Source organism: Coregonus lavaretus (genome assembly GCF_964263955.1).
Source record: "Coregonus lavaretus genome assembly, chromosome: 16".
Lineage (NCBI taxonomy): Eukaryota > Metazoa > Chordata > Actinopteri > Salmoniformes > Salmonidae > Coregonus > Coregonus lavaretus.
This window is the reverse complement of record NC_140003.1, coordinates 8,010,697-8,023,668: the sequence shown is the minus strand read 5'-3', so window position 1 is coordinate 8,023,668 and position 12,972 is coordinate 8,010,697. Positions and strand designations below refer to the sequence as shown.

The following is a 12,972-nucleotide window of genomic DNA, read 5'->3' as shown; positions in this document are numbered from 1 at the left end:
GAACTAGCGATAGCACTTCATGTTCTGTTTCTTTAACAATGAGACAACTGATTATTCATTATATGCACTACCTGGAGCCTACAGTCTAGTTTGAATGGATTTCACATGACTGGGAATACAGATATACATCTGTTGGTCACAGATACCTTTAAACAAATGGGCCTCACAATGGGTCTCAGGATCTCGTCATGGTATTTCTGTGCATTCAAATTGCCATAGATAAAATGCAATTGTGTTCATTGCCCGTAGCTTATGCCTGCCCATACCATAACCCCACCGCCACCATGGGTCTCTCTGTTCACAGCGTTGACATCAGCAAACCGCTCGCCCACACAACGCTATACATGTGGTCTGCGGTTGTGAGGCCTGTTGGACGTACTGCCAAATTCTCTAAAATGACGTTGGAGGTGGCTTATGGTAGTGGAATTAACATACAATTGTCTGGCAACAGTTCTGGTGGACACTCCGTTAGTCAGCATGCCAATTGCACACTCCCTCAAAACTTGACACATCTGTGGCATTGTGTTGTGTGACAAAACTGCTCATTTTAGAGTGGCCTTTTATTGTCCCCAGCATAAGGTGCACCTGTGTAATGATAATGCTGTTTAATCAGCTTCTTGATATGCCACACCAGTCAGGTGGATGGATTATCTTGGGAAAGGAGAAATCCTCGCTAACAGAGTTGTAAACTAATTGGTGCGCAAGATTTGAGAGAAATACGCTTTTTGTGTGTATGGAAAATTTCTGGGATGTTTAATTTCAGCTCAGGAAACATGGGACCAACACTTTACTTGTTGCGATTATATTTTTGTTCAGTATACATTACACGCACTAACAATAGTCTAGTCTAAACGATCAACCATCATATTGGCTAACTCATACCATTACTGGTTTATTGGAGTAGCCTGTATTTCTCAAAATTCCCCCTAAGCTGTCGGCCGAGTGCGGAGCAGTGAGTCACTGAATACCATAGTGACAATTATTGCCACTAATTCATTTTATCATATGCTACAGCTGCAATGGGCTATATTTTCAACTCATTATGCACAATGTCTGTTAACCATAATTATCCAATCCTACATTGGGCACATAACCGCCTAAATGGAAGAGAAGAATTGGACAGCGAAAGAAGAGAAAAAGGGGCCAAGAGCATCAAAAACAGTAGGCCTGCACATTTCTGTTGTTGTTCATATAGGTCCTAGTCTGTCATTTCTTCATGAAGGCCTACTGAAAACGTGGGTGAGCTGAAGTGCACTTAGATTTGCCCTTACCAAAGGACTCAACGTCCAATCCATCAGTGTCCCATTTGCCTATTCATTCAATGCAAATCTTCTGTGAGTTGCAGAATTAAGCTACCACTTATAGTTGTAGCCTAATCAATAACTTGTAACACAATATCACAACTAAAAATGCAATTGTCTTTCATTACACAACATAGGCCAAATAGCCGACTGGCCCCGTATATCAATAGACTGACTATATTTTCTGTATTGTCATCTGCATCTATAGCCAGCCTACTGTTTTGCCCCACTAATTGCGCCCTTAATGAAGTGGCATTCAGTCCGATATCATTTAAGTGCATTTCCATCCAGACAAAAAATGTAATAATAATAATCACTCGTGGATGATTATAGTTTCACATATCCACAGTTTACCAAACTGTATAGATGTAGAGAGAGAATGGGGGGAACAGCCCGCTTTTACTTTATTTTCAGTCGTCAGGTAGTCTTCTCTTTCATCTTCCTCCACCCCCATGATGACAATGTCGTGCCTCATGCTTCTGCATTTTAAGTCCAGTATTGCCGCCTTCTTCTGTTTATTGTCATCCTGGAGTGTATTTGTTGTATTTTGTAGGTTTGCGGCTGTGGCTCGGAGGGTTTCATTTTCTGCCCTTACCTCCTGTATTAGTTTTGTTAAATTCCATAGATAATCTGAGAGACTTTGGAGCAAATCGAGCTTCTTCAATTGCTCATTCATGTCTGCCAACAGAGCACTGTCTTCCCTAGAGAATGTTGTGGGGTATTCTCCCTTCGTTTCTCCGTCCATATTCAAATGTTTGGATGGCCGCACCTTGTCGGTTTCACTGGAGGACAGTACTACTTTTGTTTGTTTTACTTGTTGACTAAGCATATCTTGAGATAGATCTATAAAAGGCTCTAGTTCTGATATATCCTCCAGTTTGATCGTTGTTAACAATTAATGGCTAAATTACCGTTTCTAAACAATAATAATGGGACAGGTTTGGAGCTCAGCACGTCCACCGCCACCTACCACTTAATTTCCCTCGTGTATTCACCACTGCAGTATTAATCAGCTTTCAAAAATCATAGTCAGTTAGACATAATGACTGTGATGGTCAAATTATAACATTAAATCATTCAGCAGAGCAATTATGGGCAAGTCAGAACTGTAAACCCAACTAATTTATATAAAACCCTTTCAATATATACATTCAGTGGGGGGAAAAAGTATTTAGTCAGCCACCAATTGTGCAAGTTCTCCCACTTAAAAAGATGAGAGGCCTGTCATTGTCATCATAGGTACACGTCAACTATGACAGACAAATTGAGATTTTTTTTCTCCAGAAAATCACATTGTAGGATTTTTTATGAATTTATTTGCAAATTATGGTGGAAAATAAGTATTTGGTCACCTACAAACAAGCAAAAGATTTCTGGCTCTCACAGACCTGTAACTTCTTCTTTAAGAGGCTCCTCTGTCCTCCACTCGTTACCTGTATTAATGGCACCTGTTTGAACTTGTTATCAGTATAAAAGACACCTGTCCACAACCTCAAACAGTCACACTCCAAACTCCACTATGGCCAAGACCAAAGAGCTGTCAAAGGACACCAGAAACAAAAGTGTAGACCTGCACCAGCCTGGGAAGACTGAATCTGCAATAGGTAAGCAGCTTGGTTTGAAGAAATCAACTGTGGGAGCAATTATTAGGAAATGGAAGACATACAAGACCACTGATAATCTCCCTCGATCTGGAGCTCCACGCAAGATCTCACCCCGTGGGGTCAAAATGACCACAAGAACGGTGAGCAAAAATCCCAGAACCACACGGGGGGACCTAGTGAATGACCTGCAGAGAGCTGGGACCAAAGTAACAAAGTAACACTACGCCGCCAGGGACTCAAATCCTGCAGTGCCAGACGTGTCCCCCTGCTTATGTCCAGGCCCGTCTGAAGTTTGCTAGAGTGCATTTGGATGATCCTGAAGAGGATTGGGAGAATGTCATATGGTCAGATGAAACCAAAATATAACTTTTTAGTAAAAACTCAACTCGTCGTGTTTGGAGGACAAAGAATGCTGAGTTGCATCCAAAGAACACCATACCTACTGTGAAGCATGGGGGTGGAAACATCATGCTTTGGGGCTGTTTTTCTGCAAAGGGACCAGGACGACCGTGTAAAGAAAAGAATGAATGGGGCCATGTATCGTGAGATTTTGAGTGAAAACCTCCTTCCATCAGCAAGGGCATTGAAGATGAAACGTGGCTGGGTCTTCTTTTTCTCATTTTGTCTGTCATAGTTGACGTGTACCTATGATGAAAATTACAGGCCTCTCTCATCTTTTTAAGTGGGAGAAATTGCACAATTGGTGGCTGACTAAATACTTTTTCCCCCCACTGTACATCCAACTGATTGCAGCATTATCACAAAATGGAGGAGGCAGGTGGGAGGGGGAGAAGGTAGGGAATTAGTTTTTCTGCCATATATTAAAGACCAAAATTGGCTGAAAAAGATTGGCATAAACTGAAAAATATACCAGTTTCATTTGAGGACAAAAACAATGACAGTTGTGCCATGCAGGTTGCAAAATAGCTAGGAAGAGATGTTCTATGTACTGATTCCATGGCACATGGTAAATGAACTAATACACAAAACAATGCTTGATTCAACAGTTTGAGTTTTTCAATTTAAATTATTTTACAAAATTCTTGCCACCAACAGAATGTTAAACACAGTGCCTTCGGGAAGTATTCAGACCCCTTGACTTTTTCCTGATCAATCTACACACACAATACACCATAATGACAAAGCAAAAACAGGTTTTTAGACATATTTTCTCATTTATAAAAAATTTAAAACTGAAATAACACATTTACATGAGTATTCAGACCCTTTACTCAGTACTTTGTTGAAGCGCCTTTGGCAGCGATTACAGCATCGAGTCTTCTTGGGTATGACGCTACAAGCTTGGCACACCTGTTTTTGGGAGTTTCTCCCTTTCTTCTCTGCAGATCCTCTCAAGCTCTGTCAGGTTGGATGGGGAGCATTGCTGCACAGCTATTTTCAGGTCTCTCCAGAGATGTTCGATCGGGTTCAAGTCCGTGCTCTGGCTGGGCCACTCAAGTACATTCAGAGACTTGTGTTGTCTTGGCTGTGTGCTTAGTCGTTGTCCTTATCGTTGTCCTGTTAGAAGGTGAACCTTCGCCCCAGTCCGAGCGCTCTGGAGCAGGTTTTCATCAAGGATCTCTCTGTACTTTGCTCCGTTCATTTGTCCCTCGATCCTGACTAAGCTCCCAGTCCCTGCCACTGAAAAACATCCCCACAGCATGATGCTGCCACCACCACTCTTCACCGTAGGGATGGTGCCAGGTTTTCTCCAGATGTGACGCTTGGCATTCAGGCCAAAGAGTTCAATCTTGGTTTCATCAGACCAGAGAATCTTGTTTCTCATGGTCTGATAGTCTTTAGGTGCCTTTTGGCAAACTCCAAGCGGGCTGTCATGTGCCTTTTACTGAAGAGTGGCTTCCGTCTGGCCACTCTACCATAAAGGCCTGATTGATGGCGTGCTGCAGAGATGGTTGTCCTTCTGGAAGGTTCTCCCATCTCCACAGAGGAACTCTAGAGCTCTGTCAAAGTGACCATCGGATTCTTGGTCACCTCCCTGACCAAGGCCCTTCTCCCCTGATTGCTCAGTTTGGCCGGGCGGCCAGCTCTAGGAAGAGTCTTGGTGGTTCCAAACTTCTTCCATTTAAGAATGATGGAGGCCACTGTGTTCTTGGTGACCTTCAATGCTGCAGAAATGTTTTGGTACCCTTCCCCAGATCTATGCCTCGACACAATCCTGTCCCGGAGCTCTACGGACAATTCCTTTGACCTCATGGCTTGGTTTTTGCTCTGACATGCACTGTCAACTGTGGGACCTTATATAGACAGGTGTGTGCCTTTCCAAATCATGTCCAATTAATTGAATTTACCATAGGTGGACTCCAATCAAGCTGTAGAAACATCATAAGGATTATCAATGGAAACAGGATGTGCCTGAGCTCAATTTCGAGTCTCATAGCACAGGGTCTGAATACTTATGTAAATAAGGTATTTCTGTTTTTAATTTTGAATACATTTGCAAAAAGATCTAAAAACCTGTTATCGCTTGGTCATTATGGGGTATTGTGTGTAGATTGCTGAGAAAAAATAATTTCATCAATTTTAGAATAAGGCTGTAACGTAACAAAATGTGGAAAAAGTCAAGGGGTCTGAATATTTTCCGAAGGCACCGTATATGTTTATATATGGGGCAAACAACAATCTCAGCTCTGCAGATTTTGCTGCGAAGAAACAGAATCATTAGATCATTTATTCTGGTATTGTCCCCATGTAGCTTGTTTCTGGTCACAGGTTCAGGAATGGCTAAAAAAATCCTAAAATGAATCCTACAAATAGCAGTGTTGGGCGATTTGGAAAACCATAGTCAATCAATTAACAATATCATAATACTCTTAGGAAAAATATGTATCTTTAACGTACAATCTGTGGATACTATGCAATCAGAGAAGTTAAAAGTTAATGTGAGACATCACAGCTACGGCTGTTACGGTGTCCGTATTACTGCCACACCGGTAAATAGTAACCGCAAAATACCAGTCTCAATGTCAACAGTGAAGAGGCGACTCCGGGATGCTGACCTTCTAGGCAGAGTTTCAAAGAAAAAGCCATATCTCAGACTGGCCAATAAAAATAAAAGATTAAGATGGGCAGTCTGAGATATGGCTTTTTCTTTGCAACTCTGCCTAGAAGGTCAGCATCCTGGAGTCGCCTCTTTACTGTTGACGTTGAAACTGGTGTTTTGCGGGTACTATTTAATGAAGCTGCCAGTTGAGGACCTGTGAGTTGTCTTTTTCTCAAACTAGACACTTTAATGTATTTGTCCTCTTGCTCAGTTGTGCACCGGGGCCTCCCACTCCTCTTTCTATTCTGGTTAGAGACAGTTTGCGCTGTTCTGTGAAGGGAGTAGTACACAGCGTTGTACGAGATCTTCAGTTTCTTGGCAATTTCTCGCATGGAATAGCCTTCATTTCTCAGAACAAGAATAGACTGACGAGTTTCAGAAGAAAGTTATTTGTTTCTGGCCATTTTGAGCCTTTAATCAAACCCACAATTGCTGATGCTCCAGATACTCAACTAATCTCTAGAAGGCCAATTTTATTGCTTCTTTAATCAGCACAAACATTTTCAGCTGTGCTAACATAATTACAAAAGGGTTTTCTAATGATCAGTTAGCCTTTTAAAATGATAAACTTGGATTAGCAAACACAACATGCCATTGGAACACAGGACTGATGGTTGCTGATAATGGGCCTCTGTACGCCTATGTAGATATTCCATTAAAAATCAGCAGTTTCCAGCTACAATAGCCATTTACAACATTAACAATGTCTACACTGTATTTCTGATCAATTTGATGTAATTTGAATGGACAAAAAATTGCTTTCCTTTCGAAAACAAGGACATTTCTAAGTGACCCCAAACTTTTGAACGGTAGTGTATTACAAATCTAAACATATAGCCCAACATTTGTATCACAACTAAACTTACATAAATAACTCTAGATTAAGCATATAGGAGTACTTGTTTCTTTGTTAACTGCTAAACACAGAATAGCCCCATGTGTGCACTCCCTCAAATCGTTTGGAGAAAATATCCTTTCTATTTTATTCAGCTATGTTCTGTTGTATTCTGAATACTATAAAATACTATGCCACGGAATTCTAAGCAAATCTTGTTTGCTAAATGAACTAGTGTAGCCCACAGCCATATGGCATATTATGTTCTTCTGAAATAGATACATTTTCTTCATATCATGTTTGTTTAGACCTGTCTAAAATAAATAATGGATTTATTGTGATGGTGTAGGCTATATTACATGGATTTATTATACTTTTTTAAATGTAGATGTTCCTAAGGTCTGCATCAGTGGCTTGTAGGCTATGTGTGGAAGCCAGGAGATGCTAAATGTGTTTATGTTAATTAATGTTCAATTATCGTGAGACCGGAAGTTATTTGCTTGACAATCACCAGTTGACACAATTTCATGACCGCCACAGCTCTAATCACAGCACAGTTGAAAAATATATGGCGCGTGGAAATCAAAAAGGGGTGGTCTACGGAGATAGGTGGGATGGGCTGAGAGTAGCAGAGAGCTGCGTTTAAAAAGCTCATGATCGGTAATAGGTATTACTGCAAACACTAGATAGATGTCCGAGTACTAACTATCCAAAATGTTGTGTGTATATATGAAAAAAACTTATTTTATGTAACTGTGCAAAAAAAAGTACCAGGTATGTAAAATGGGTGTCAAATGTATATATAACAAAAAAAACAGTAAAAACAGAAATGTAAAAACAAAGTTACTTTTGTCCTCGAAAGAGGGGGGGTGCACTGCAGGCATTTCGACTGTCATCAGAACCATTGACCTACCATGGGCTAATTCAAGCTCTGCTGATCCCAGATCTGTGAAGCAAGCAGACTATAGACGTTTAGCAGGCTATCTAGCAGATCAGGTGGATAGATTGAGGCAGGACCCACTGGGTAAAAACTGGTTGAATCAATGTTGTTTCCACATCATTTCCAAAGAATTAAATGTGCTGAAGTTGAATCAACGTGGAAAACTGATTGGATTTGCAAAAAGTCATCAACGTAAGGGAATTTCGTATTTTCTCACCCAATTTTTTACCTATATCCAATGACAGGGTGACATTTTTGGTTGATTTCATGTTGAATTCACATTAGCTGACATCGCAACCAAATGTAAATCAAAACTAGACGTTGAACTGTGCCCAGTGGGGAAAGTTATTCATTTGAATGCATTCAGGTATTTTTCAAATTCACAGAGCGAATCTCCACCCATTTATGTATTATTTTTGTACATGTTACAGATAGAAGGCATATTGCGGAAAGATCTCAACACATTCGTCAAGACCAAACAACCAAAACACATAAAACACACCTTTCTTGGCTATTTGACCTATGCTTCTCACAGAGTAGAAGGGTTTAAGTCAAGTAAGTTCATATCATATGTGGCTTACCGTCTTCCTTCACTAGTACCTCCTTCTGGCACATGTCCTGCACGTTGACAGTGCAGTTGACGATGAACTCGGGTGTAGAGCATTCATTGTGAGTGACCTCTTCACACTGATAACACTGGATCTGCAGTGCCAGCCCTACAACATACATGAGAAACACAGGTTGCCATAGCAAATCTGTTCCTAGTTGACTTACCTGTATGAATAAAGATTTTTTTAAAGAACACAAAACCAATACAATACAATACAAAAGTATGAAGTGAGACACTAGTACACCCATGGACAACGAAATATACTGTACAAAAAACCCATACAGTATGGCATGGTATGGTAAAACTATGAAACAGTTCACAAATATCTGTGCAGACATGTCCAAACTATACAACTCATGTGGATCTCAGCCTTAATTTCCCTCTGAAAATATTTTGATATCGGCTGATATGACAAGATTCCTGATACAACTGCAGCTGCAATTACTGTGGTTAAGTCATACAGTATAATCATAAAATGTGTACTGTAATTCTCCCCTGACAGAACATCAGATATTAGGACATGGTACATTAAACATTTTCTTAACAGGCCATTATGTCCCAGAAAATTTCACGAGCGTAAGAAAGCCCTGTTTCAACTTGAAAATGGACCTGAAGAAAATCTAAATGTAGCCACCTTATTTACCAACTATGACACAGCAAGCAACTTCATTCAGCTACAGTTGAGTAGTGACTGTGTTTCAAATATGAGTACTGTTCCATCATCCAGTGTGCAACAGTATGCCCCATCCGAATGTCACAAATTTTCTGGAATTCTGCTTTGGTAAACAGACATCTAAAACTGTAAGTAAAGGCTGACAGTTAGCAATTTGCAATGTCAGGGTACATGGGGATTTTTCCAGGTACCCAGGGGAAAGTTACACTAATTCAGTCAAACCAGGTTTCAGGGATACATCAAAAACAACATTCTTGGCAGGCAGAGAGAAATATTTGATATGCAGCACAGCAGAGTTCGATTAGCATTAAACTCCCTCTATTATGTGAGCAAAACAAATTATGTTGATGTCATTCAATGCTAAGCAATACAATGAGACTACCAAACATAATGTATTCCCAGTGCTTAATTTGTAAATCGGGATGTGCCGGAGCAAAATGTGAGCACGAGAGGGTGGTGACCTAGGGAGCTCTGAGGTACCGGAACGAATGAGAAAAAAAATCACCTTTATAGTAAAGCATTGCATGCATATCATTGCATTTGCGTAGTGGCATAGAGCAGTAGAGTAGAGGCACTTACAGAAGTTGCACACATGGAGAACATTTTTAGTGGCCTAGGGTTTGGAAAAATGTGATCTTTTATAAATGCATTTCATGCAATTCTACATCATTTTACATGACTGGAGACTTTGGCATAATATTTTTTAATGCCGTGTTCAAAACATGGGAACTCGTAACTGGGACATCTCCGACTTCTGACATCAGTGGGTTCAAGACAACTGAGAACTCGAGGGAAAAAATAGTTTTGAACGGTCATCCAACACGGAATTCCAAATCGGGAGCTCAGGCCTCTTTCTAGAGCTCCAACTTTCCAACCTGAAGATCACTGACGTCGACCTTGTTTCTTTCCGAGTTCCCAGTTGTTATGAAAGCACCATAATACCACACAAATGATGGAAATTACAGGTTACTTTGACACTAACAAACTGAGAATCTGAGATCAATAAAAACAACCTTGTCTTGAATCCATCAATAGCATAGGCCTAGGTGTGTGCAGACACATATTGTAGGCTACAACATGAGGAGGAAATTATAGTCCTAAAAATGCTTTCCAGCTTCACTGACTCACCCAATGATGCGCAACTAACTTCCTGGTGATGGCTGATGTGCTCGTGCCAAAAGCCTCTCTCTCTCTTGTTTTACTTTGTAAAACAATCGGCTTATTTGAAAGTTGATCAAATATTTTGGTAGCCTACATCAGACGGATTAGAGTCTTCTCTTTTCAGCAGGAGCCATTTGCTTTCCAACCTGTGTTTTCCAGCAATTGTATTTGAAGTATTGCCTGTTTTGTATGCATGCCATTTGTTCACTGAGAGATTTGCCGCACGTTCCCGACTGTAGGCTATGCCTTGTTATTTGGCTACACTCCACAGCTAGGAAAAAAAAATAAGAAGCTGATGCTCTGCGGCTAAATGATATGCTTTCTCATGGTGTAGTAGGCTATTCTGAATTATTTCATTTATTTCTGAACAGACAGCAGTAACTATAACTTTGACAAATGTATTTCAATTTATCAGGGGTGCTGCAGCTCCTCCAGAACCCTTCGCACGCACAACAATCTCACACTCAATTCATGCAAATATGTACGAAAAGTATTTCAGCAGATTTTGTGTTTTTTGTGCATTTTTGTGTAGCTTCATTCATATGAAAAGACACATTTTTGTGCGACTTAATTCATAGGAAAATACATTTTGGGGGGCAAACATCGGAACAATATTTTGAACGTTATTAGAGCAATGCATGATGGGCAATGGTGTTCTATACTTTTTTTTGTGTCCCACATTTATTTATAAAAAAATTAAAAAAACGTGTGAACAACCCAATATTGTTAATCAACCAGGTTGTCACCGAAATAATTATAATATAATAGTAGCCTTAAGTTGTTCTTTTTTTAATGAATGCCAATACTGTTTTCTATGCTTGTTTTGGCTTAATACTTTGGGATACTGGTGAACTTGTAGTCAGAATGGCCCTTTTTTCACGTAGGCCTACACAATTCACAATTTTCTTCATAGCGCATTTCATATTTTGTGGAGCTTACACTACACAATTTTCTGCATAATGCATTTAATACAAGGCTCCACTTTATTTTGTACATTACACCATTTCTTTCATAATGCATTTTATACAAGGCTATGTCGAATTTTGTGAGGGTTACCAGATTGGAGAAAAAAATACAGATTTTTCTGTAGATTTTTTGTGGTATCGATGAAGGTATTTGATTGGGGAATGGGGATACAATTTTATGATGGGAAATTATAATACAGACCATAACACACACACACACACACACACACACACACACACACACACACACACACACACACAAACACAAACACTTACATACATATACACACACTCACTTTGTTTGTACTCATGTTATAGCCAACTATTGACTTTCGTATGAATTATTTTTTATTAAATATTTGTATCTAGTCATGTATTCATTATCTTTAACTGGTTAAATGTTCGTAGTTTGCATGTTTCAGTAATAATTACCATGGTTAAATAGTCGTAAATCTCTGCTTGATTTAGCTTTTGGTATATTTGAGATGGTTTGGGATGAGTTGGACCGCAGAGTGAAGGAAAAGCAGCCAACAAGTGCTCAGCATATGTGGGAACTCCCTCAAGACTGTTGGAAAAGCATTCCTCATGAAGCTGGTTGAGAGAATGCCAAGCGTGTGCAAAGCTGTCATCAAGGCAAAGAGTGGCTACTTTGAAGAATCTAAAATCTAAAATATATTTTGATTTGTTTAACACTTTTTTGGTTACTACATGATTCCATATGTGTTATTTCATAGTTTTGATGTCTTCCCTATTATTCTACAATGTCGAAAATAGTTTTTTTTTTATAACCTTGAATGAGTAGGTGTGTCCAAACTTTTGACTGGTACTGTATATATATATGTTTTATGAATATTTTCATGCCATGAGAGGTACCGGATCCGGCCAAATAGGTCCCGGAACAAAACAGTCCAAAGAGAGGTGCCGGATCCTGTTCCAGCAGGATCCGGCACAAATTAAGCACTGTGTATTCCCAAACGGCTAAGTGTAGTACGCTACAACGGATGTGTCATAATATCCCCATCAATACGCACCAACGGGTGCCGATTGCATAGAAACTCCTTTGTCAAAATTGTTTCGAACAGTGTTTCCATCTGAAAGCAGGCTTGCCTCATTGTCTTGACATCCACACACTGGTGTAAAGATAATACTTTTTTGTTCCCACATCAACAGTGCCAAACCGTGCGAAAAGATGCAATAGGAAATATCACAGAGAAGTATAGGCTACCGAAAATGTTATAATCAACTTTTCCCCCGTTTCAAAATAACCAAGTTGCTTGCGCTCCAGGATAGCCTACTGGCTATCAAAGACGCACCCTGAGCTTACCTTCCTCTCCAAAAACGTTATTAATACTAGGTCTACTCCAGTTAGACTCATAATTTCTGGTATTACAAATAATTTAGATAGACTAGCCATTGCATTCCAAAACTGTTTGCAGAGTTACAGTTAACAAATCCCGTAGGTAACATACCTGATTTGAGGATAAACCAGAACAAAGTTGTGTAAGTAAGCAGCCGCATTCTTTCCCTGGTGTCGCTTAGGAAGGAAACATTAGACCTGGTGATGTTGCAAGGAGTGCACAGTCCATTTATGGATCCGACGAACGTCCATGGTAGCCTACTAAACGTTCAGTGCTGCGTACCTCTGATTCAACAGTGAGCCCAGCTACTGCCCTTGCCAGAGTGATAACTGGGGAGGAGTGGAGGTTGCAAGTGTACCATGTGATATGATGATGTGTTTAATCCAAAAATGGCAGGGGTTTAAATGTCATGATTTTAACCAGATTTCCAGTGCTTTAAAGTAATCTATAACCAGGGGTGGACT

The 12,972-nt window shown here is 40.0% G+C and overlaps 1 protein-coding gene across 1 annotated transcript in view; it reads right to left on the bottom strand.

Moving 5' to 3' along the window:
* The window catches only part of LOC311143893 (ly6/PLAUR domain-containing protein 1-like), a 50,880-nt gene extending 38,161 nt beyond the window's left edge, over positions 1–12,719 (bottom strand). The window contains exons 1-2 of the mRNA XM_084179763.1: positions 12,620–12,719; positions 8,323–8,457 (exon numbers count right to left, since the gene is read on the bottom strand). Coding sequence (XP_084035889.1) covers positions 8,323–8,457; positions 12,620–12,668 — 184 coding nt within the window. The 5' untranslated portion in view covers positions 12,669–12,719. The remainder of the gene's footprint in view (positions 1–8,322; positions 8,458–12,619) is intronic.
* Between the last annotated feature and the right edge of the window lie 253 nt (positions 12,720–12,972).